The following is a 26,279-nucleotide window of genomic DNA, read 5'->3' as shown; positions in this document are numbered from 1 at the left end:
AGTTCTAATTGAAATGACATTTGGAAGCGCCCGGTATCGAACGCAAGGTGGGGTCGGGGAAGAGAAGTATTTCTGTGTGTTGTATATCAAGCGTTTTTGGGATTCTGAATATTTCTGTTTACAATAAATATCAAACTACCCGAGCAAATTTCTCTGACCTTGAGTTGCAAAAGGGCTTTGAATGGTTGTTATTATTATTATTATTATTATTATTATTATTATTATTATTATTATTATTATTATTATTATTATTATTTTCAGCATTTGTTTTTGGGTGTAACCGTTTATTTTCATAACTTTTTATCTCGTGCCTCGAAATTTTGTGCATTTTATTGTTTCTGCTGTGTCGATATCTATATTGTGTGTTATTGTGTGTGTGTGTGTTATTATTGTGTGTTATTATTATTATAAGGGAAACGACTACAGAATGCGTATCTTCCATCGACTGACATAATCTCTCTCTCTCTCTCTCTCTCTCTCTCTCTCTCAGCAGGTAGCTGGTTCTATTCTGTCCCACCAAGTGTGCTGTAGTCAGCAGGAGTTAACCCATCTATTTCTCTATTGGCGTTTCATGAAAGGGTTACCATTACACCCCTTGGCAGGAGACCAAATCTCCCCACCCCACCCCCACCCCACCCCCACACCCCCGTGGGCTCAAGATGGAAGAGGAATAGTGCTATGAATCATCCTATTCATTGAGGGTGCATCTAAGAAGATTTTTTTCAGGGTGGGTGGGCCAAATGCTGCTGTGCTGGGTAGGGTTGGTGATTTATTGCCCTGGGGGGGGGTGGGTGAGAGCTACCACAATATATATTCATGCTAAAAAATGTTCACTTTGGGAATTAGGATTTTCTGGGTTGTGTAAAATGTGTGGAAATGTTGTAATGGTTGTAGAAAGTTCCTTTTATTATTATTATTATTATTATTATTATTATTATTATTATTATTATTATTATTATTATTATTATTATTATTATTATAATAGAAAGTTCTGTAATTGTTATTTACTATTAATATTACAGAAAGTTCCGAAATTATTATTATTATTATTATTATTATTATTATTATTATTATTATTATTATTATTATTATTATTATTGAAAGTTCCATAACTATTATTATTATTATTATAGAAAGTTCCGTAGTTATTACTATTATTTTATTATTGTTATTATAGAAGGTTCCGCATTTATTATTATTATTATTATTATTATTATTATTATTATTATTATTATTATGATTCTGTTACTTCAACTGCTAATAATATTACTAGTACTGCTACGATTACTTCTTTAGGCAAAAGATAACACAAATTAAGGATGAAATCTATTACTCCAATGAAGCCATCATGAAACGCTGTCATCTACCTTTGAACGGTCCTCACTTGAGGACTGTTAAACATACTCGCAAACCGGGCGGAAACCTTACAGAGATTACGTATGACATTTATGAAGTTCACTTGAAGTTATGTGTGTGAAAATGTCAGCGACTCTACTTTTTGAGCTGGGGAGGGGATTAGGAGCCCCTTGGGGGAATCCCTTAGAATGAGGGGAGTGGGGTGGGATGGGTTACAGAAGGAATGGGAGAAGCGTTTTGGGGTTGAATTGGTCGTGGGTTGGGTTAGAGGTTCTGAGGTTAACTAAGGTTGAGTTTGGGGTTCAGTTCGAAGGGGATATGTAAGTTCTTAGAAAGTGTTTGTGTGTTTTTTTTTTTATGTAAACCATTTTTTTATATTAAGAAAGTTGTGTTTTTTGCTTATACATCGGGTCTTTTAAACCAGTGGTTCTTAACCAGGGGTGCTTGCACCCCTAGGGGGTGCGAAGTCTGTCCCTGAGGGGTGCGAAGATGCAAAAAAAAATAATAAAATGAAATAATAATAATTATTATTATTATTATTAATTTTTTTTTTTTTTACTTCAGCAATTCAGGGGGTGCGAGAACTGACGGCTGATTTGAAAGGGGTGCATACATTGAAAAAGGTTAGGAACCACTGCTTTAAACACTGGCTGAAATGTCGCGACATTTTGATGTACAATCTATATTCATTTATCGCGGATGTACGCAGTCATTAAAAATTAGATATTTCTTTTAAAAATCAACCTCAGCCGACTTTCTGTCAAATTGTTATATAAATAGAATATACTTTTACTTATTTACAACGTTTAGAGGAAATGACTCCGTGCTTTAAAGCACATTTGAAATGTAAACAACAGGATGTGGTGAAATCCAAGAGTTATTTAGACACTAATGACTTTCAGAAAACATGATAGTGGCAGATATAAATAAACATTGACTAAAATGGCTTCCTTCAGTGTGAAGTCGGAGCTGTTATTAAAGAATACGGTTTAACCAGAGCTTTGCAGCGTACATTCATAGTAATGGCGGCAAGAAACTCGCATCTTAACGCGATATCTATTCACTCGGAAAAGCGTTTCTCTCATCGGGCACTAAACGCGCCGCGTATTCTATTCATTCGGAAAAGCGTTTCTCTCATCCGGCGTTGTATAGCTCTCCCAACACCCCCCCCCCCTCTCTTGTTCGGGGGTGCCCACACTCCATGAGGGCAGTAAACGAGCCTTGTCTTTTGGGAGTATATACAGACCCTGCCGTTAGGAAAAGGATCGTATCCTTTAAAGACTCCTTCGTCCTAGATTCTCAAGGGGTATAGGCGATCGTAAAAGGCGATACGCCATGAGAATAATAAGCGGCAATTGAAAGGCGGAGAAGAATCAAGAAGAGGGGAGGAGGAGGAGGAGGAGGAGGAGGAGGAGGAGGAGGGAAAAGAAAAGTGAAAGCGAGAGAGAGAGAGAGAGGAGAGAGAGAGAGAGAAGAATGAAACCAGAAAGAGGTTTGAAAGTGTGGGAAAAAGAGAGAGAGAGAGAGAGAGAGAGGAAAAGAATGGCGTAGGAAGAAGAGAAACCAGAAGAGGTTTGAAAGTGTGGGAGAAAAGAGAGAGAGAGAGAGAGAGAGAGAGAGAGAGAGAAGGGGGAAATCTTGATTTTTCCCTGCAGTATATAAACCGACTGCGTTGGTTTATGACCCCTTATGTTCACTTTGGGATTGGTCCTGGACCTTCCACACCCACCCACCCACCCCCTTTTTTGTGTGTGTGGGTGGTTTAAAAGGGCGGGTGCCTATTTCCACTTTTGTAAGGGGCACTAAAATTTAGAGCTGCTCGGGTGAATAGGGACTGTGTAGAGTTTAGAGTACTACTGTAAGCTAAGACTTCTTTTGTGCGTAATGGCCTTCCCTTTCCGCGTGACATTTGGTGATGCGAGTGTATTATTGTCTTCTGTGCCTTTGTTTGTTCAGTATTGTTTGCTTAAGACTGGAATAATTGTTTGTTGTTATATTAGGTGCAGTACACTGCCCTCAAATGGAAAACTGCATTATCTGCAAAATTTTCGAAACTGAGACATGCCACTTAATGGGCTCGTGAAACACTAATATACAAGTTACTGCAGTTCCAGAACGACTCTTCAGTGGTTTTCACAAGTATTTAGGGGTCCTATTTGCAGTATCTGCAAAATCAGCAGTAAGGCAAGGGAAAACCTGCAGTATCTGCAAAATTTTCGAAATTATGACATGCCACCTAATGGGCTCGTGAAACACTAATACACAAGTTACTGCAGTTTCAGAATGATTCTTCGATGCTTTCCACGAGATTTAGGGGGTCCTATTTGCAGTATCTGCAAACTCAGCAGTAAGGCAAGGGAGTATCTACCATTTTTCTCAGTTTTGTATTTTTGCAGATACTGCAGTCTTCCGTTTTAGGGCAATGCAGTGATGCCTGTTCAAGAAGAAATTAGTTTAATATGTAACTGAATTTTAATTTAATTAAAATTTATAATGGATCAAGTTACGTATCTTGAGAGAACTGCGTTATCATTTGCAAACGAAGTCATGAAAAAGCTAAACTTATTTGAATTTTTACTTCCGTTTTCCTTCATTTGTAAATTTCCTTAATTATAAAAAGAAGGATGTTTATTGCTCCCTTCTGCGTCAACCCTTTATCATCATTTTTCCTTCCTTTCCCTTTCGTTCTTTCTTTCTTTCTTTCTTTCTAATCATTAAATTGCGGTACTTGTCGTGTTTATACTAAATAAAAATGTGAAAGAAAGATACTTCAACAAAATCACCAAGTCCCTTAGGGAATGAAGAAATCAGCCAGTCCCTTAGGGAATGTTCTACAAATAAACATTATCACCAGATTTAACCTTCATTTCTTATGTGACCTTGGGAGACAGTGCGGGATTGTGGTATCCCTGTGTTGGAATCACGCCTACAATAATAGTGGTATCCCTGGAAATCAGCGTAAAATGGCAGCTGTAAAGATAGATCGGTGTTGAAAAAACACACATTTTATTCCTTGTAATTGAGCTATGAAGTCGGTTTATATTAAAATGATGAATTAAATATTCTCTCTCTCTCTCTCTCTCTCTCTCTCTCTCTCTCTCTCTCTCTCTCTCTCTCTCTCTCTCCTAAACGTCCATTTGCAGCCTATTAGTAATCCTAAAACCAGTGCCACAAAAATCTGAATTAGGCGAAGTTGATAACATAAAACTCTCTCTCTCTCTCTCTCTCTCTCTCTCTCTCTCTCTCTCTCTCTCTCTCTCTCTCTAAACGTCCTTCTGTTGCCTTTTAGTAATCCTAACACCAACGCCACGAAAAGCGCCGAAATAGGCCTAAAAGTTCCTCGTTCCTCGTGAAAACTCAAGTTGCTCGGCCGAGTGGACAATGGCCCCTCCGATTTATGTCGTCTGCTTTTATAGCGGTCGTTGTCTTTGACAGGGTAAGATCCACCGTGCCCACCCAAGGTCTAATCGACCCAGAAGCTTTTAGGAGAATTGTTCTTATGTGTATTTTCCCTCTCCCTAGGCCTACGCCCCTATAACTATGTAGGCCTGTGTGCAGTTTGTGGGTCGTAGGGCAGTCTATCCAGAGTTGCTTCAGAAGAAGGTCGCCAGTGGCGTTCTGTGACATTCTGTGGCATTCCATGGCATTCTGGGCAGCAGTAAAGAATTGGTGTTTCGTGGATGTTTATTCATAATGTGATGTGAAAAAAAAAGTGGTGAAATTGCTTTATTTTGAAATATTAATACTAGGGCTAAGCCAGTTGTCAAAATTTTAAACTTATCTTTTTGTATTACCTGGGAATGAGAGAATAACGTACCTTTGTTAATTTAACATTCTTTGTTATATGAATACTGTTGTATTCAGTTGTTAAGGTAGCTAAATTGTGGAATGAAACTTATTAATGTTTATTATGAGGAGTTATTAAGATGAGGGTAAATCAGTATATATAAGATTAGGCAAGTACCCAGATAACCCGAGTGCAACAAAATCTTTAAGAATGGGAATATTTTTTTTTAAGCTTAGTAAACTTGAGAATTGGTGTAAATAACAAGAAATCGTCACACTGCAACAAAAAATCGCCTTGGGTAAATTCGCTCCGATTCAGACGGATCCGCGCGAAACGAGATCATGTGCAGTAAATCTTATAACCCCACTTAATGCAAGCTGCTATAATTATAACACGCGCCTGGGGCTACTCCAGTTCTCATCCCGTCAGCGACAGGTCTGAGATTGACAACTCCCCTCTCCCCCTGCCAATTCCACCCCCCGTGGGGCGAATGACATTATTACTCCGGTTGGAGATAAACTATCTGTTGTTTGTTTGTGTTCGCTCAGCGGTGGTCTTTCAGGATGTGTGAGATTGGGTGTGGGAGTTGGAAAGGCGACGTGCGGATTATCCTCTCTCTCTCTCTCTCTCTCTCTCTCTCTCTCTCTCTCTCTCTCTCTCTCTCTCTTTTTTTCTCAATCACTGATTCTGTATGTCATTTTTTTCTCTTTAGCACTTCTGAGAATTCTCTCTCTCTCTCTCTCTCTCTCTCTCTCTCTCTTGGAGGAAAATTTCGTTTTATCTATGTCCCTTGGTGAAGAATTCTACTTTATTATTATTATTATTATTATTATTATTATTATTATTATTATTATTATTATTATGATCCAAATATTTAAACAGTTTCCCAATGGTCTTCATGAACCTTACCATCTAATCAGTGCATTTTTTCATTACAATAGTTACAGACTTATTTCTCCAAAATTCATTATTTTTTCATAAATTAGCTATACACTTATTTAATATCAATTATCTTTTCACAAACGCCTCCACCCCGTTTGCAAAACCTGACGTATGATTTTATATTTTGGTTCCATGCATTTTTGTGTATATGCAAACAAGACCAGAAAGTTTGATAAGTATGTATGAAGTAATGAATACCAATGGCTAAAGAAACCAGGCGTAAACAGAACTGTTAGAAATAAACAAACAACATGGCGGACTGTCATGGCTGCCTTGTTATCATCCTGTTCTCTACCACGTGTCTTGATCTCTCCTTTCGAGTGGCGTTATCTGGAACGACTTTCAGAGCAACCGCTATTTACTTGGGCAATTAGACGCTTACATGAAGGGTAGTGACACGCCGGTGTCAGCAACGATCAGCTAATCTCTCTCTCTCTCTCTCTCTCTCTCTCTCTCTCTCTCTCTCTCTCTTTTCTTTGTTGTTCTCAATACTTTCCACTGATTCTGCGTAACATATTTTTTTCCTATTTCGCATTGCTAAGAATTATTCTCTCTCATCTCTCTCTCTCTCTCTTTCTGTTTTTCTCTCTCTCTCTCACTGATTCTGTATCATATTTTTTTCCTATTTCTCTCTCTCTGTTTTTTCTCAATGCACTTTCACTGATTCTGTTTCATATTTTTCCACTGATTCTCATATTTTTTCCTATTCTCTCTCTTGAGACTCTCTCTCTCTCTCTCTCTCTCTCTCTCTCTCTCTCTCTCTATTTGTTTTTCTCAATACACTACACTGATTCTGTATGTCATTTTTTTCCTATTATCACATCTAAGAATTATCCTCTCTCTCTCTCTCTCTCTCTCTCTCTCTCTCTCCTCCATGTCAGTTCTGTGACATGAATGCGAACTTTGATTGATTAGTTTTGCCGGATTAACGTGTATACCGTTTCGGCGTTGCATAATCTGGCAACCCCTTGTTAAATGCAATGCCAAGCTCTGTCTGTCTCTCACTCAGTGAATTTGCATGATATTGGGTGTTAGTTATTATTACTGATATTATGAGCTACCTATCATGATATTTCATCATTTCTGTAAGTGGATTTGTATCTTAGAATGATGTTCGTGCATTTCAAACGAACTTGAAAATATTTTTTTAAACACTTAACAAAAGTCAGAAGTTGAATATTCATGAGAATTTTTTTTAGGCAGCAAATTGGTATTTAATTTTTAATATGTGACGCGCAGTCATTACCATATGTAATGAGTTTTCGTGTCAATGTGGGTGTAATTGTTTTTGGAGATTACTCGAGTTCTACGGGGGTGATTTTTGGGGGGGTTCTATTTTAATGAAATAAGTTTATGTGTGACGGAACCTTAGTGTTTGTAGTTTCAAATTCTTAATGACCTTAAATATTACAGTTGTAATTAATTAGCTTTGTTTGTTTTTCATATTGGTGCTTAAATCAACTGCTTTGTTTCCTGGTTGTAAATTATTGGTTCCTAGAAAGTCAAGTCTTTGCTGTACATACACACCAACACATACACACACATACACACACACACACACACGAAGATAAAGGCCCATAAAACACTTCTTTAACGTTGCAACCATATGTTCAAAGCACTTCCTTCTGTGCCTGTTCACTGGTAAAAAATTTTTTTTTTTTACCAGAACGGGGACACAGAAGGAAGTGTGCTGAATATATGCTGCAACTTGCAACGCTCATATAGTGTTTTATGGTATATATATATATATATATATATATATATATATATATATATATATATATATATATATATGATGAAATTATAATAATGTCTGGAAAAGATAAAAATTGTTAAGAAGCTATGACCCATAAAATAATTCTAAAATTATGTTTTATTGCCAAATTCCACTTCATCTCCCTTCAATATTTACGATGCAATTATCATTTGTTAGCCTTCCCCGTTTTAGTTTTCTTTCTCCTTGGTAAAAATTCTCTATTCTTTGATTGATTCCTTTTGCTTTCTCCTTGGTAAAAATTCTCTATTCTTTGATTGATTCTCCATTCTTTGGTTGATTCCTTTTTCTTTCTCCTTGGTAAAAATTCTCTATTCCTCGACCGATTCCTCTTTCTTTCTCCTTGGTAAAAATTCTCTATCATTTGATTGATTTCTTTCTCTGTGCAGCAGATCCCTCGGAAAGACAAGTAGTCATCAGAGTACATACAAAGTGGCGCCTGGGAGAGGATGTCGGCCATCTCTCTGACGATTGATTATTGTTACAGTTGGGATTTTTCTTGTTTGCTTTCATAACACCAGAGTGGATCTTTTCTCTCTCTCTCTCTCTCTCTCTCTCTCTCTCTCTGTTATAATCTTCCAGTTACTTCCACTGGTTATGTGTATTTTGTTTTCTTTCTCCTACTCTCTTCTCTCTCTCTCTCTCTCTCTCTCTTCTCTCTCTCTCTCTCTCTCTCTATTATAATCTTTTCAGTTATTTCTCTGATTCTGTGTACCGTATTTTTTCTTTTCCTGTTTATTTTTCTGTTAATTCTCTCTTTCTCTCTCTCTCTCTCTCTCTCTCTCTCTCTCTCTCTCTCTCCTATTTTGTTTCGTTTCGATCCATTCCAAGGATCTCATTTTGAGGATCATCAGAGAGAGAGAGAGAGACACAGAGAGAGAGAGAGAGAGAAGAGACAGAGAGAGAGAGAGAGAGTGACATGGAGTGACTGAAGCTATTTCCTCTCCCATTGCCTCTGCGATTCCAAGTGTCACTGGGAGGATATGAGAGAGAGAGAGAGAGTCTAAGAGTCTAAGAACGCAGCTGTTATTCTTTTCTTTGTTCTGGCGTCTTTGTTTTTGTGTTTTTGTCAAGGGCGACGCTGTTGATTACATTCATGAGCTGTTGATGTGATAACGGTAAAGGAAGAAATATTCGTGGTTGTGATAGTAAATAAGATTTGGCGTAATAAGGGTTATTGTGTTGGAAATTTGTAGATATCTCTCTCTCTCTCTTTATCTCTCTTTATATATATATATATATATATATATATATATATATATATATATATATATATATATATATATATATATATTGTGTGTATATATATATTATGTATTATTTATTTATATATATATTATACATATGTGTATATATACATATATATAAACATACATACGTACATATGTAGAAAAAGACTAGGCGCCAACCTAGCCCCTATAAAGGAAGCGACGTACCCGTCTCGTACAAGTAGAAAGCCCATGGAATTCACAACTTGCGTCATTCCAATCCTTATTTGGTTTTTGTCGCGTTTTGCGTCAACATTTTTTTCCCCTGCGTCAGAATCGGAAACAGGAAGTCCTTAATCAAGTACGCAGGACCCCATTACGATTTCGAAACGGTAGATGGAAGCCGTATACATGCGATGACGCACTGGGTCCTCCTCTTCATCAGGAAATCTGTTGGAATGCAGGCCAAAGGAATGCTTTCCTACGCACACATTGTCGAGGGTCATTCAGCCTTGGTTTATCGTTCGGGGATCTGCAGAAGAAGTTTCTTGATGGCCGCTGGCTGGTCTTACATGCTCGGATTTGAAGTCTCCCAAAGGAACATAGGTTTTATATGTTTTACTTTTTAGTTTTCCGTAAAAGAGACCACTGTGCCGGGTCTTTGTCTGTCCGCCCTCAGATCTTTAAATTACTGAGATAGGGGGCTGCAATTGGTATGTTGATCATCCGCCTCCAATCATCAAACATACCAAATTGCAGCCATCTAGCTCAGTAGTTTTTATTTTTATTTAAGGTTGTGTTAGCCATAATCGTGCTCCTGGCAACGATATAGAAAAGGCCACCACCGCTCGGTGGTTAAGGTTTCATGGTGCCTCTGCTCAAAACAGCATTAGTACGAGACCACCGAAAAAATAGATCTATTCTGGTCATTGATTATACGCTGTAGCAGCTGTACAGAAAACTCGATTGCGCCGAAGGAAAACGGTTCTTTTAGCTGAAGCCTTAACGGTTATAGCGAGTGACGTTGTTTGCAATTAAGGAGCCGGTAGGCTTAAGAAAAAAGGTATGGAATCTGAGCCTCCCTCGATGTTTGGAAAACGTCGCTAATATTTCAACTCATTTGGCTGTTTCTGAAATTACTGCAGCAATTTATCCGCTGGTTTTAGGTACTTACGGCCATTAGAGCTCTGCTGTAGTAGGCCTGTAATAGTGCTTACAGTCCCCCCCCCTCCCCCAAACCAAATACCTGCCCATAGGCCTACGGTTGTTATGGAAATTATTTTTCCCGGTGGTTTCTCCTACTTATCGACTTTGTCATCTGGGTTATAGTTTAGGCAGATGTTTTTTCTCTTATTGGAGTGAGTTTCGGAGGGTTCCTGCTTAGCCCCCACCCCCTTTTTTTTTTTTTAGGTAAGGAAGGGGGAGAGGGTGAGTGCAGAAGTAAAAGGCTTTTGGGAATGCAGAGATACTCATCTGTTGGGTGCGTTTATAGGCCTCCTACGTGGAAGTGGAGTCGTGGGTTCGTTTACCATATGCCTCAAGTAATGGCCAGTGAGGAGAGGAGATATTTTTGTATAGTTTATTTTTATTTAAGATGTGCTCGTATAAACACGCAGTCACATTATATAATAATACACACATAATAATAATAATAATAATAATAATAATAATAATAATAATAATAATTCAGTGGCCTGTAGTAATTCAGTGGTCTTGGGCTTGTTGATATGAAAAAGGTTCATCTTCTGAATAATAATAATAATAATAATAATAATAATAATAATAATAATAATAATTCAGTGTCTCTGTGGGCTTCTTCGATAATAATATCTTCTGAATAATAATAATAATAATAATAATAATAATAATAATAATAATAAATATTAATAATGATTCAAATGGCCCTGTGGGCTTGTTCCATAATAATAATAATCAATAATAATAATAATAATAATAATAATAATAATAATAATAATAATAATAATTGGCTGTCTGCTGCATTCATTACCCTCCTTTCCTTTCTTTCGTCATCCCGCTGGGACAAGGGGTCTTATCCCCTGCAAGGGGTCTTATCCTGCCACACGTGAATAATAATATTGCGTATGGTGAAGCAACAATCCCATGGGATCTGATGTTCTCAGAATGCCATTGTGAATCTTAAAATAGTTTTACGGGGAAAAGGTTCCTTATCTTTTCCACCGAAGACTGTTAGCTTAGAGGTCACTCGCTTTGAGTGCGTCCCCGTGCGTCATTTTTTTTTGCGTCGTTTGCGTAATCGTATTGTATTTTTGGTTATTTATTCTCTGTGCCTTTACGTTCATCGTTTGTATAAAATACTTCATTCACGTCTTTTTTTTTAACCTTCTTTGTAACCATTCTATCCTTCCCCCCTGCGCTTTCAAATGAAAGAATATCTTATCTGGCGCCATAACCACAATGGTCATACGATTTCTAAAAAATCCCTTCGGCTTTCCTCAGTATTTTTATGCCTTTGTATTACTCTTTTATTTTAGCCTCGCATATTTTCTCTCGCTTCATTTTACTTTCCGGTACAGCGCGCGTTGATCTTTCTCTATTTCATGTCAGTTACCAGATTCTTTTTCTCCGTTTTGCTTTGTAGGCGAAGTTTTAGCTATTTCTCTTTTCATGTATTTTTCCAGACATTTATCTTTTTTCTGTGTATGTGTGTGTGCGTACGTGTGTGTGTTTCCCATGGTTTTATCTCAGTGTTTCAGTATTTCAATTTCCAGTTTTTTTCAGTAGTTTCTGGAATTCCATTTCAAGTTCCAGTATATTTCAATTTCCAGTTTTTTTCCAATATTTTCTGCAGTTCCGTTTCAAGTTCCAGTACATTTCAATTTCCAGTTTTTTCAATATTTTCTCCAATTCCATTTCAAGTTCCAGTACATTTCAATTTTCAGTTTTTTCAATATTTTATGCAATTCCATTTCAAGTTCCAGTACATTTCAATTTCCATTTTTTTTCAATATTTTCTGCAATTCCATTTCAAGTTCCAGTACATTTCAATTTCCAGTTTTTTTCAATATTTTCTGCAATTCCATTTCAAGTTCCAGTACATTTCACTTCCAGTTTTTACAGTATTTTCAATTTTTCAAGTTCCAGTTTTCATTTCATTGTTTTTTCAATATTTTCTGCAATTCCATTTGTTCCAGTATATTTGTCTTCAGAAATTTTCGTTCCACTTCAAGTTCCAGTACCCTCTTTTCCAGAATCCAGATTCCAGGCACTATCTCAGACCTCTTGTCCTTGTCTCTCAAAATGCAATCGATATCCTGAAAAGATTAGAATTACGACCACACTAATATTCAAGTACTGGCTTAGATTCTGGGGACAGGTTCAAAGATGGCGCTTTTTTTTTTTTATAAATAGAAGTATATTTTTTCCAGAAAAGGAATAGTGTATTTATTCGTGGTATAGGAGAGTTAGCCCAGTATACAGATGCTTTTGTTTATTTGTATATTTATTGTTGTTTGGAAATAATACTCATATCTTTAGTTGCTGATTCACAATTACCATTTATTTAGAATTGGTGCCATGGTGATAAATCATTGTGGTCGTGTGTTTGTTATTATTTTTGATATATTTTATGCTTTGCACCTTAATTTAATTTCTTCTAATAAAAGATAAGGAAATATGAGTCGGTACCCAATATTGTACATAAAAATAATGCCAGCCCAAATTTAATATATAGGTTTTCAAAACTCTCCTAAAAAAAAAAAATATATACATAGGTCAAAACGAACGCATTTGAATAAACACAACGCCGTAAAATATATTGACGGTCTTAATATGCATATGGAAATGAGCTGCCGGATAAACAGAAATAAAAATAAGGAACAGAGGCAATCTAATTTAGCTCCGAAACCTCTGCAATAAAAAAATATAATAACCGAGTCTTAATTTAGTTTATCGGTGCGGTAGCAGTCGCGTCTGTTGGTGTGTCGTTTGTGTTGACCCTTACGTTTGTATGGCTGCGTTTATTTCTGTGGCTGATTGTTTGTTTGTGCGTATGTTGTTGTTTATGTTAATGGAGCTGGCTTTGGTATGTCGCGTTTGTGCCGCCGATTGTGTTTGTTTGAAGATTTTCTAAAGGGTGTGTAACCTTTACAAGTTATTGTTTGTTTTTTGTTTTGTTAATTTGTGATCCTAAAACAACAACAACAACAAAAATAAAAGAAAAATCGTTTAATGACACATGTGGCTTCCTTTTTATGGTGTATTTATAACTGAATTATTCATCGTGTATTATAGTGTATTGATACATTTTTTTTATAAGATATATCTCGAGGATTTATTATTATGATCTGTGTTAATATTCATTCTGGGGTTTTTTCTCTTAGAGATTAATATATTATTTTATCTTTTATTTTTATTTTAGTTTTCTGTAAAAGAAAACTATCGAGATGGTTTTGTCTGTCCGTCCGCACTTTTTTCTGTTCGCACTTTTTCTGTCCGCCCTCAGATCTTAAAAACTACAGAGGCTAGAGGGCTGCAAATTGGTATGTTGATCATCCACCCTCCGGTTATCTAACATACCAAGTTGCAGCCCTCTAGCCTCAGTAGTTTTGATTTTATTTAAGGTTAAATTTAGCCGTAATCGTTCTTCTGGCAACGATATAGGATACGCCACCACCGGGAGGTGGTTAAAGTTCCATAGGCCGCGGCTCATACAGCATTATACCGAGACCACCGAACGATAGATCTATATTCGGTGGCCTTGATTATACGCTGTACAGAAAACTCGATTGCTACTTGTTTCTCTCTGCCTTCACAGTTTCTTTAGCACAGAACTGAACATTTCTCACAACCCAAACCGTGACGAATCGAGTTGATTTGCATAAGTCTATTTCGTTCTTTCTTTTTTCGAAAGGGGGGGAATCTCTGACGTTGTTCCGTCACTTTCCACGGCTTTCTTTTTTCCTAAAATCTGTCCTTTCTTTGCTTCATTTGCATATCTGCATCTACAAAAGTGATGTCATTTTTTTCTCCTTGAGGGGAACAGAATAAAAGAGAGAGAGAGAGAGAGAGAGAGAGAGAGAGAGAGAGAGAGAGAGAGAGAGAGAGAGAGAGGTGTCAGATCTCGTCACTGATTGCAGAGCAGTTCACTGTCTCTGCCCCGTCCTCGTTTATAATATTCTTGGAAGAATATCATAAATTTTCCTCTGCACGATTGCTTATATATATCACGTTCATTATTTTTTCATCTGAATTCATGTTAGAATTTTTAAATAATCAATCTCAAGCCATCAAGGTCTCTCCCCCCAGCATTGTTTATTTATATATATGCCTCGCTGTTGAACTCCTCAGTTCCAGAGGTCCTTAATTCCTCACACCCTTGGACTGTGGAACGGCCTCCCAGAGGGTGTCGTGTGTGGAAGTAATCAAGACACAATGACACACACACACACACATATATATATATATACACACACATATATATATACATGCATACATACACGTAAGTGTATAATATACGGTGAGCGTCTCTGTTCAAGAGAGAGTATATTTTATTTCATGCTATAAGTATTCCCTTATTCTTTTTTTATATCTCTCCTCCCTTGGCTAACTGCAACGTCAAGCGCTGAGATTAATGTTTGCCAAATTCTCGTCGTCAGCTTCGCCAAGGCGGGGGGCGGGGGAATAGGTTTTCATGCTAGGGGGAAAAGAAGTCCGTAACAGGGAAAATTTTCCGGTTGATTAGATGGCAGCGATGAAGTCTAGGGGGGGAATCCTGTGTTAATTTCTCCCTGCCCGATTGGTAACTAAGTTCTGTTCTCGTTCTGCTCTTCTCCATAACAGGTTAAGTAGTCAGTGAAATCGATGTCGCAAAACAAGGTCAGGAGAGTGACATCACCATCAGTCATGGATTTGAAAGTGATGTCACAAAAAAAAAAAGAAAAAGAAAAAGTGGCTTTTCTGGCGAGCCAGTAACTTGATGGAAAAATATGAATAATTCAGAATTTTTTCCTCCCTTTAGAAGAAAGGATTTTTTTTTATATCCTATGGAATTCAGGGCAGTTCTCTCTCTCTCTCTCTCTCTCTCTCTCTCTCTCTCTAAATTAGATCTCTCTCTCACGCCTAAATGTAAATTAGATTCAGTTTCAAGGACTGATTGTGATAAGTGATATAGGCTATCACGAACGTCAGTTTACTCTCTCTCTCTCTCTCTCTCTCTATATATATATATATATATATATATATATATATATATATATATATATATATATATATATATATATACATATACACACAAACATACTTATATACATACATTATACATACATATATGTAGACACTATATATATATATTTATTTATATATATAGTGTGTGTGTGTGTTTGTGTTATGTATTATTCATGATGACAAGTTTATTGCATGTATGTATTATGTTACACCTCCTACCACCTATCATCCTCTTCTTTAATTTTAAACAAATGTCCCTTTTCCACTCAACCAGGCCATAGAGGTCTTTTCTATCTCTGCCAAGGGGGTACGATCAACACACCTTCCCATATCATATAACAAACACAAACTCTCTCTCTCTCTCTCTCTCTCTCTCTCTCTCTCTCTCTCTCTCTCTCTCTCTCTCTCTCTCACATTCATATTTCTTTCGAGACGTCGTCTCATTACCTTGTTACTGAGGTCCGGTGGGTTGGTAGCGGTTGTAGGTTTGCTCTCGTGATTGGCCGTTCATAATTTATACCATTAGGCCTAACTAACCTTTATGAACTTCTCCAGTTTACGACCGCGCTTCGGTTGGTCTGACGCCCCATATACGTTTTCTCGGAGAGAGAGAGAGAGAGAGAGAGAGAGAGAGAGAGAGAGAGAGAGAGATTGAATACAGTAACATTTTAAAAGATGGGATTAGACACGCGTTTACTTACGTTTGCAGGGCTGGTCAGAAGACAAGTCATTACAGATCATTAAGAAACTTATACCTACGCAGGGAGAGAGAGAGAGAGAGAGAGAGAGAGAGAGAGAGAGAGAGAAGAGAGAGAGAAGTAGCAGATAGTGCACTACTAACAATACCTAGCCTACATGTATATAATGTTTTTAGTGACAAATCTGAGTCGCATACACCGATCTTGTATACATACATACGTGCGTACAATACATACATACATACATACATACATACATACATACATACACACAAGGACGTCCCAGTGTCACCCGGCGTAGATATTTAATTTATGTATCGCCTTTTATGTGTTTATCCATTTACTTAAATGTACTGGAATGTATGTGGGTGGAGAGAAATGGAGATAGGGATTGTGGCGGGGAAGTGGAGAAAGATGTGAGGGGTGGGGGTCCGGGGGTGTTAGTGTCGCCTTTGGACCAGGGCGTCACCCTCCTGACGACTGACAGGTCGCGTTCAATCTGAGACTCGTATCGCTGTTCGAACCTGATTAGGCGACGTTTGGTTGACCCCCTGTGCTTTATGGTTACGAGCTTTATATGCATGAAGGGGGAGAGGGGGAAATTCTCTCTCTCTCTCTCTCTCTCTGTTTTAATCTTCTTTACCTCTTCCACTAATTCTGTATATTTATTATCTTTCATATTTAGCCCTTCCAAGAATTTCTCCTCTCTCTCTCTCTCTCTCTCTCTCTCTCTCTCTCTCTCTCTCTCTCTCTCTCTCATGCGTAGCATTAGCATTCTCATGATGTTGCTGATTATATCTTTAGCCGTTTGACATTCATTGATTTTTATGGTATTTATTTTTTAAATGCACCGGCGTTTTTATATCTTATTAATCAGTACATTTATTTGTTCTACATTTTTTTCCTCATCGGTATTTTATTTGTCGCGTTCGTGATGTAACTCGCTAATGCTGTGCATTTTAATGTATTTATTTGCAAATTATTTATCTCTGTTTAATTCAACCTTGACGGGGAGCATCCACAAAGTATTAGTGCTAGTTTATCTTAGCTATTTATTTTCTTGTTAACACGCGTTGAAAGTATTTTTTTTTACTAATATAACTAATATTACTGCTTCTTCTTCTTCTTCTTCTACTTCTTCTCCTTCTTCTTCTTCTTCTTCTTCTTCTTCTTCTTCTTCTTCTTCTTCTTATTGTTTATTATTATTATTATTATTATTATTATTATTATTATTATTATTATTCAGAAGATGATTATTCAGATCGAACAAGATGGGGGGCTGAATTATTATTATTATTATTATTATTATTATTATTATTATTATTATTATTATTATTATTATTATTATTATTATTATTCAGATCGAACAAGGCCAGATTGAATTATTATTATTATTATTATTATTATTATTATTATTATTATTATTATTATTATTCAGGGTCATTCCACAGGCTCATTGAATTATTATTATTATTATTATTATTATTATTATTATTATTATTATTATTATTATTATTATTCATCTGTAGAAGATGACCAACAAGCCCACACTGAATTATTATTATTATTATTATTATTATTATTATTATTATTATTATTGGCAAGGGCCCCAGCACAGAAATCTTGTAGCGTACTGTTCCCGTCCGCCAACTGCATTGCAACGGACCCTTTATATCTTTAGGAATACGAGGACATCTCGCCATTCTGTTGATAAGGGGCTGCTGCGTCACTTCGCCACTCGATTCGTGAATGACATTTAGATGTGATAACTGGACGCTTCGTGACTAAACATTTCGTGGCTTGCCAATTCGTCCCGGGGAGGGAGGCTACATGATAAACTAGGAGAGGAGATGCATATTCAAAGCTTACACACACACACATATACATATATATATTTATTTATTTATTTATTTATTTATTTATTTATTTATTTATTATGAGTTCATTAATTCGGAAAATAGCCTTTGTAAGTAAGTTTTAGAGAAGAGAATGTACCAGTTGGCTATTGATGCTTAAGACTAGTTGTTAATCTCTTTGTTGAATTCAGACGCACTGATTAAATTTGCATTGAAAAACAAAAATTGATGCAGACTTAAAGGCAAACCTCAGTTAATATGTGACACTAAAAGATGATATATTGATATAATGTGACAATAAAAGATGTTTTATTTTTATGATAGGATGAATATTTATTTTAGGTGTGATTCATAAGAGGTTCCAGAGGCCTTGTGATTTTGCAGTTTAGTTAGGTCTTCAGACAGAGGTTTTCATCACTATACAGTGAAGTTTGAGTAAAAATCAGATGAATTTAAAGCGGGCTTAACTGATAAACTTTGTTCTAAATGGATGCTTGCAATTTAGTTAAGTTTTATCAATCTTCAGATGAGTGAGTTTTAATCACTATAGTGTGGAGAAGTTTTAGTAAAAATCAGGTGAATTAGAAAAGTATTTAAGTGATAAATTCGTTCTAAGAAGATGCTTGCAGTTTAGTTAAGTTTTTTATCAATCTTGAGACAAGTGATGTTAAGTCTTTATCACTCTTAAGACAAGTGAGGTTAAGTTTTATCAATCTTGAGACAAGTGAGGTTTTCATTCACTATACGGTTAAGAAGTTTTAGTAAAAATAAAATTAATTAGAAAAGTTCGTCAGTGACGATGTATCTCAAAATGGCGATTTATTTATATCTCTGACCGTGATGAAAAACCCCTGCAATTGATGTTGAGATGAAAAAAGGGAATTGTACTAGTGACGACGTGACGGAAGGTTGAGAGAGGTCTTTCGTGATGAAAGGGACTTTTGGTGGTCGCGGAGACACCCGATCTCCTCTTACCTGCCCACCACCACGAACCAATCTCCACGGCTGCCCTTCTCGGGTTGCATTGCTTGCCCCCCTCCCTCCCTCCCTCCCCAACCTTCCTCTCCTCCTTCCCTCTCCCTCTCTAACCCTTTGGTGGCTGGCTGCATGTACTTTTTCTCACTCCCTCCCTTGGTTTGTTTTTTTTTTTTTTTTCTATCTCTTTATGCTTTCCTGAGCTTTTACTGCTTGCTCAGTAAGGCTTCAGGAGTGTAATTTGATATTATTTGTGTTCGGTTTTTTGTTTTCTTATTTCTTTTGTTTTCGCGGATGGTATTTTGCAAATGGCGTTTATTTGTTTGAAAAATACTGGTCTTATTGTATATATTCTTTGGTATTTTGTAAATGACATTCATTTGTTTGAAAAATACTAGTTTTATTTTATACATTTATGGTGTGAGAATTCATAATCTTTTCCATCTTCATCCTATCGTGATTGCAATGGGTGGTTGAGAATATTAAACATAAAAAGATTTAATTTTATGGTTATTGCAATTACTGGACGTGTCGTTCAACAGGATTTATTAATTAATATAAAAAAAAATAAAATTTTCTTTTTCCGCGGATTTCGGCGTCGAAGGAAAGGTTGTCATCAATCCGGCGATAATGTTTGAGTTTTGTTTACCTTTTTCGTTCACGAAACATTTGGGTGTAAACAGGTACAGGCGTCGTGGGCCCTCACGTCGATCCGCAGGAAGCCGTCGACCAGCTCTTCGGAGTCGGGCGCGCTCGGGTCGTGGATGCCGTGACCTCGACCAGGGTGACCGAGCGGGAGGTCATCCTGGTCAATGGCGTGCCCGTGCAACTGGTGGGCGACGACGGCGACGCCCTGAAGGCGGCGCTGCTGGCGGGGCGCCTGCCCGACCAGGCCCTGGTCAACAGGGTGCTCGCCTCCGTCCTGGGCGCCGACCTGAGGGGCGTGACCAAGGTGGAGAGCAACCTGAAGATGACCTCCCGCGTGACGACGAAGGACACGCTGACGGTGCACCAGAACGGCCGCGTCGTGGACGAGAGGTCCTCCGAGAGCCACCTGGACACCAGCCTGCAGGGCCACTGCGCCGACACCCTCCACCCGCTGGCGGCGCCCTCCATGTTCTCCTCGGCCGCCTCCTCCTCCAACTTCTCGAGTTCGTCGTCGCCTTCGTCGCTCAGCTCCTCGCCCTCTCCCCGGCCGCCTTCCCGAGCGAGCAGCAAGTCGTCGTCCTCGCCCCTGAACGGGACGAGCACCGCGACGAATTCCCCGGCTCCCTCGAGGCTGAGTCGCAGCTCGTCCTCGAACAGAGGGAAGAAGCAGAGCGGGACGACCCTGAGTCCGGACTTGGTCGAGGCTCTGTCGAGGACGGGACTCGCCGCCGATCCTGCCAAACCAAAGAATGGAGAATACGTCAAACTGCATCAAGTACAAAAGGTATGGAAGTCATTCCGAATGTTTCTTAGGATATTTTTTCTTTATATAATGAACATCGGTGAATATTTTGGAAGTAGGAAGATTACGTAAAGCTTGTTAATCCTTTTAATGAAAAACATCTTTTTTTGGTGTTTTTTCCTTTTAGAGGGAGAAAAATCTGGGAATTATTTGTACACATTCAGATTACCCCAGGTGTTCTCATTATCTATTTTTTCCTTAATATAATAAACATCAGTGAACCTTTTTGGAAGTAAGAAAATTACGTAAAGCTCGTAAATCCTTTAAATGAAAACCAACTTTTTTTATGTTTTTCTCGTTTTAGAGGGAGAAAATTGTAGGAATTATCTATAAACGCTGAGAATAAATGATGTCTTAGCCAGATTGGAATAACAGCGACTATAGCATTTGCATTTTACTAATCATGCAGTGTTGCGTGTCAACCACATGCAGAATACGTTGTATGTATGAATGTATGAAAAATAAATGTATTTCTTTGAGTGAACATGAAACTATATGTGTCTGTGCATGTAAGTGTATATGGGAGGGTCTTCAGTAACCTCAAATAAAGATCAAATCAATTGTCGACCAGACATAAGATCTGTCTTGGCATTAATATTTTCATGGCGCAATGACGCCCACCAGTATAAAAATTGCATTCGTGCTTCTGAATTTCATTTGTGATCAGATGTCGTCACCGAGCCTTTGTTTAAAAAAAAAAAAGGAGGTAAAGAAAAAAGTATACAACTTTATTCTCGACCATCGAAGCGATGATGAAAGATTATCACACATTTGTGGTCAGACCCAGTGTGTGAGATCGCGTTCCGTGACGAGATAGGTGGATGTTTTGGGGGAGGGAGATTGCGATTTAAATGTGTTGCTAGTTTTATTTTTTTTTTTTAAGTGTTTCTCGTTCTTTCTATGTGAAGTAACAAATCATTTCGGACTCCAATGTATTTGCATTGTGGTAACATGTCAGATTTAAAATTGACTTAGTCCTCTCAAGCCAGAGAGATTTATGATGCATATTGATATGATGACGTATTTATGACAGCAGTATGTCTCAATTTGCATGGAGATTTCTAATGTACAAATATGTGACAAAATAAATATTTAGAAACTTCACTAAGTCTGGTGTGTAACAAATGAAATCACACTGAACGAACAGATAGTTTTACGTGAATAATTGATGTCAGCACGGTTGGTCAGAGAGAGAGAGAGAGAGAGAGAGAGAGAGAGAGAGAGAGAGAGAGAGAGAGAGAGAGAGAGAGAGAGGGAGAAAGGAAAATTGTTGAACAGAGAAAGTTCGCATTTGTTACGCAAGGGACAAGGGGAAAACTTCACAGAAACTCGTACATTTCAAACGAGGGAAAAGGTATGGGTTTTGAGAGAGAGAGAGAGAGAGAGAGAGAGAGAGAGAGAGAGAGAGAGAGAGAGAGAGAGAGAGAGAGAGACGGGGGTTAGGGGGCTTTGGGAGGGAGATTTCACAGAATAGTGAATGGAAAAGACTAGTTGGTGTTTGCGTCTGTGAGAGAGAGAGAGAGAGAGAGAGAGAGAGAGAGAGAGAGAGAGAGAGAGAGAGGTTCCTGTATGTCTGTGTATAGATATAGAATGGCCTCAGAGAGAGAGAGAGAGAGAGAGAGATTACTATAAGTCTGGGCATTGGAACATAATGGTTTCAGAAATAAAATTTATATGTGCCCTTTCAAAAAGAACAGGAAGAGAAGAGAGAGAGAGAGAGAGAGAGAGAGAGAGAGAGAGAGAGAGAGAGAGAGACCTCTTCTAGTGTCCATCTATTATCCTTTCTCCTTTGAAATCTGGCACTTTCCGAGCCAAGATGCCCTGAGGGCACTCACCCACCCTACTGCCATTTTCCCTTCAATGGCCTCTCAGTAATAAGTCTATTTTAGCCCCCCTTTTCAATATCTGCTCCTCCTTTCCACTCTCTCGCAGACTCTTCTCCAAGTAAGTCACGCAGAAGGTACTTCAATTTCATTTGCATGAGGAGAGAAAATTATATATTTGAATAATTGCCCATCGTTGTTTCCCCTCCCCTCTCGTCTCCGTGGAAATTGAACGGTCCATTGCTTCTAAGGGAAAGTTTCTGGAGCAAATGGAGTTGTAGTGATATATATATATATATATATATATATATATATATATATATATATATATATATATATATATATCACACATTACCACTGGTGAAAAATGACCGGTTTCGACTTTATCTCCCAGCCATTGACGAACGACTGATGCATAGTATTGGAAGTTACAAATCTATACAAGTACTGACGATATATATATATATATATATATATATATATATATATATATATATATATATATATATATATATATATTATATATAAATGCGTGTGTGTGTGTAGATATAAACATTTATATATATTTGTGTGTGTGTATGTATGTATGTATGTATGTATGTATGTATGTATGTATGTATGTATGTATGTATGTATGTATGTATGTGCACCCGTGAAATATCCCGAACCATTTAAAATCCTAGGCCTATTTTTTTTAAACCAAAGCACGCCCTCGCTCACGTTTACAATGCCATCAGTCAGTGCCAAACAGTGCCAAAGGCTCGGTGATACATGTATCGATTTGTTGTGTTATTGCCACAAATGTATCTCCTTAAATACCAGATGCCGTTTACCGAAAATATGGTCAAGTGGTTCTGTTCAGGTATGTAGTAGATATTTTTTTGTCGAAAACCTTTAGCTTCCTAAGTGCCTGTCATTCGTAGTTGGCTATAGCACTGTAGCTCTCTAAGTTGCAGATGTCCTTTGTTGTAAGCGTTGTAATTTTGTAAGTGTCATTTCTGATAAGTTGTGAATGTTGTAGTCATGCAATATCACTTACTAACACTTCGTGAAACTTTACTGTGTTGGATGCTGTCGAATGTATACATTTCGTAACAGAGTAAGTGTCAGATATTATTAGTTGTCTCTATGTGAAGATACCTCTTGGACTAAGGGTTACAGTGTAATTCCTGATTTTAGCCTCATGTGTAAAAGTTGTTTTTTGAAACTGCCTTATTGTTTTTCGTTTCAAAACCGTGCAGCTGTTCCTTGACAAGTAGCTGGTAATTGCTGTTACTGAAATGGTAGACACAGCTTTGTGCAGACAAAATAATTATTCAAACATCAGTTATTTTCGGTCCAAGTAACTGATAATTGCAGTTACTGAAAATGGTAGACACAGCTTTGTGTAGACAAAATACTTATTCAAGAAAATAGCCATTTTCGGTCCCTGTCAGATATAAAATCAGATGAAAAAATAATTGTTTAGTCGCTAATGTTTTTTAAACACGACATGTAACTCGAGGCTGATTTAACATTAAGTTAATGACAGGTTTTATTTGTTGTAAGTTTTCTGAATTATCGTGCGTTAAAGTTCTAAGTAATAGTAACTTTCCTTTGCTTTGCTTTGTGGAAGTTTTCTCGTAGAATCTCTGTCTCCTGTTGATGACTGGTTAAGAATATTGAGCATTATTATCTGATCCAGTGATCTCAGCCGTGTCTACGCACGCATCAATTCATCAGTACTCCAGACACTCGTTCATTTGTATAATTCTCTCTCTCTCTCTCTCTCTCTCTCTCTCTCTCTCTCTCTCTCTCATTAGAGCACATTTCCCAGATCTCCTGGGCCTACAAGTAAAAAACAAAATTCAAGAGGCTTAATCATCTTCCGTTGTAACCCTACTCTTGAACCGAATTAAGGAGGCTTATGTATACGATCCAATTCCAAACATTCCTCGTGATTAATTCCCTTCCGAGGGGGGGGGGGCGCTCTGTAGTCCTATATTACCCTAAGACTATAATCCTGTAGTTCTGTAGCTTAAGCCCACTTCGTCTGGCTCCTTCTGAACGTCTGGGAAAATGTCTGGGAAAATGAATGAATTGGGCTGTGCAACGCGGGACGGTCTCTGTGGCAACAATATAAGAGTTTTTTTATTTTTTATTTTTTTGTCTTGCAACTTTTAACCTTGAATGTCCGTTGAGAGCTCTTGGCCTGCGTTTGCTAGACGAACGTATGTAACTGTGAGGGGGATATTGTCGGGCAGTGCTCAAGATAGTTCTGAACCATTTGAAATCGGAAGAATGCCAGTTTATATATAAAATGAAATAGAGGAATGATTATTGTGGAGATATTTTACATATACATACATACATATACATATATGTATATATATATATATATATATATATATATATATATATATATATATATATATATATATATATATATATATAGTGTGTATAATTTTATCAAAACGTAGAATTTTGATGAAATATACATTTATTCTCAATATAGCTGCACGCATTAAAGCTGTTTTCCATACATATTTTATTTAAGCTAATAAAATTTCGATGAGGAAACAGAGGCGAATCACTGGGAAACATCAAATTAAAAGATGACGTGATGCCTCTAAATGCAATTTACTTGACACTCTTCAAAAAGAAGTGATTAGTAGGCAATGTATTCTAGATTTGTGCATGTGATGGGTGAGCATTGCGGGTATAATTTCTTTATTCTTGGAATAATTTCTCTTTTTCATTGGATTTTGTAAATTCTACTCTGATGTTGTAAATTATCGTAACAGACGGGATATCGAACATACTGAGTCATTTGGAACTGGTAATTAATTAGGGAGAGAGACAAATCCCTCCCCTAATTGGTATTCATCAGATCTCGCTAAACTTCCCGCTTCTCCCTAATTCTACTTTCCCAGATCAATGTAACATTCCCTACTTGAAGGGGCGGTCTTGTGCTTTTTTGCTGTTGTAGGTCCCGAACCCTTTCTAGTTTTCTGTAGAAGAAAACTATTATAGAGATGGCTATTTGTCTGTCCGTCCGCACTTTTTCTCTCCGCCCTCAGATCTTAAAAACTGAGGCTGAGGGTGCAAATTGGTATGTTGATCATCCACCCTCCAGTCATCAAACATACCAAACAAAGCCCTCAAGTCTCAGTAGTTTTGATTTTATTTAAGGTTTTGATTTTAAAAACTGTTAGTCACTGATCGTGCGTCTGGGCAGCCCCATCTCATAGGTGCCAAAAACATCATCTGTGGGGTACACCACCCGGGCGTGGCTGAGAGTTTCATGGGCCGTAGCTGAGAGAGATCCAGACAGCATTAAACGCCGTACAGAAAACTCGATTGCGCTGAAGAAACTTCGACGCATTTTTTTACTTATATTTTATTCCTTTCGTCTTTTAAAATAAATTGACTTGGTAGATGGCTGAAACCTCACTCAGAGCAAGTAACAATGACCGAAACAGTGCCTGCGGACAAAACGGAGAGAAGGGCGATCAAGAGAATTGGTGGTAAGGTCCAAGACATCGATCAGACTGGGAAAGTCCAACATACGGCTCTAATACCTGTGATGATGAAAAGAACCTCCGGCATCTGGATGACCCACCTAATATTTTAGGAGCGCATTTGGGGATGCTGGAAGGAAGCCTGTACAACTAAGATGTTGATGGAGGCAAGAAGTAGGAACTGGATGGAAGAGGAGACAGGAATATAGGAAGAAACTTTTTTTTTTAAGGGACTGAATCCGAATAATACAAGTACAAAATGCGCCGAAGTTTCTTCGGCGGAATCAGGTTTTCTGTACAGCGTGTAATCAAGGCCACCGAAAATAGATCTATCTTTCGGTGGTCTCGGTATAACGCTGTATGAGCCGCGGCCCGTGGAACTTTAACCACGGGCCGGTTGTGGCCTGGCCTATATCGTTGCCAGACGTACGATGATGCTAACTTAACCGTAAAATGAAATAAAAATTACTGAGGTTAGAGGGCTGCAATTTGGTATGTTTGATGATTGGAGGGTGGATGATCAACATACCAATTTGCAGCACTCTAGCTTCAGTAGTTTTTAAGATCTGAGGGCGGACAGACAAAGCCGGCGCAATAATTTTCTTTTCAGAAAACTAAAATTGGAAGAGAGTGTTTCTTCAAGGGATTGAATCCATATAGAAAAATAGGATTAAACTGTTTTTTCAAGGGAGATTGAATTCGATTA

The 26,279-nt window shown here is 37.7% G+C and overlaps 1 protein-coding gene across 1 annotated transcript in view; it reads left to right on the top strand.

The window, feature by feature from the left end:
- Positions 1-26,279, top strand: part of LOC136855511 (ras-GEF domain-containing family member 1B-like) — a 728,968-nt gene that overhangs the window by 127,718 nt on the left and 574,971 nt on the right. The window contains 1 exon segment of the mRNA XM_067132617.1: positions 19,484-20,232. Coding sequence (XP_066988718.1) covers positions 19,484-20,232 — 749 coding nt within the window.

The sequence above is a fragment of the Macrobrachium rosenbergii genome, chromosome 31 (assembly GCF_040412425.1).
Source record: "Macrobrachium rosenbergii isolate ZJJX-2024 chromosome 31, ASM4041242v1, whole genome shotgun sequence".
NCBI lineage: Eukaryota > Metazoa > Arthropoda > Malacostraca > Decapoda > Palaemonidae > Macrobrachium > Macrobrachium rosenbergii.
This window is presented reverse-complemented; position numbering and strand designations above follow the sequence as displayed.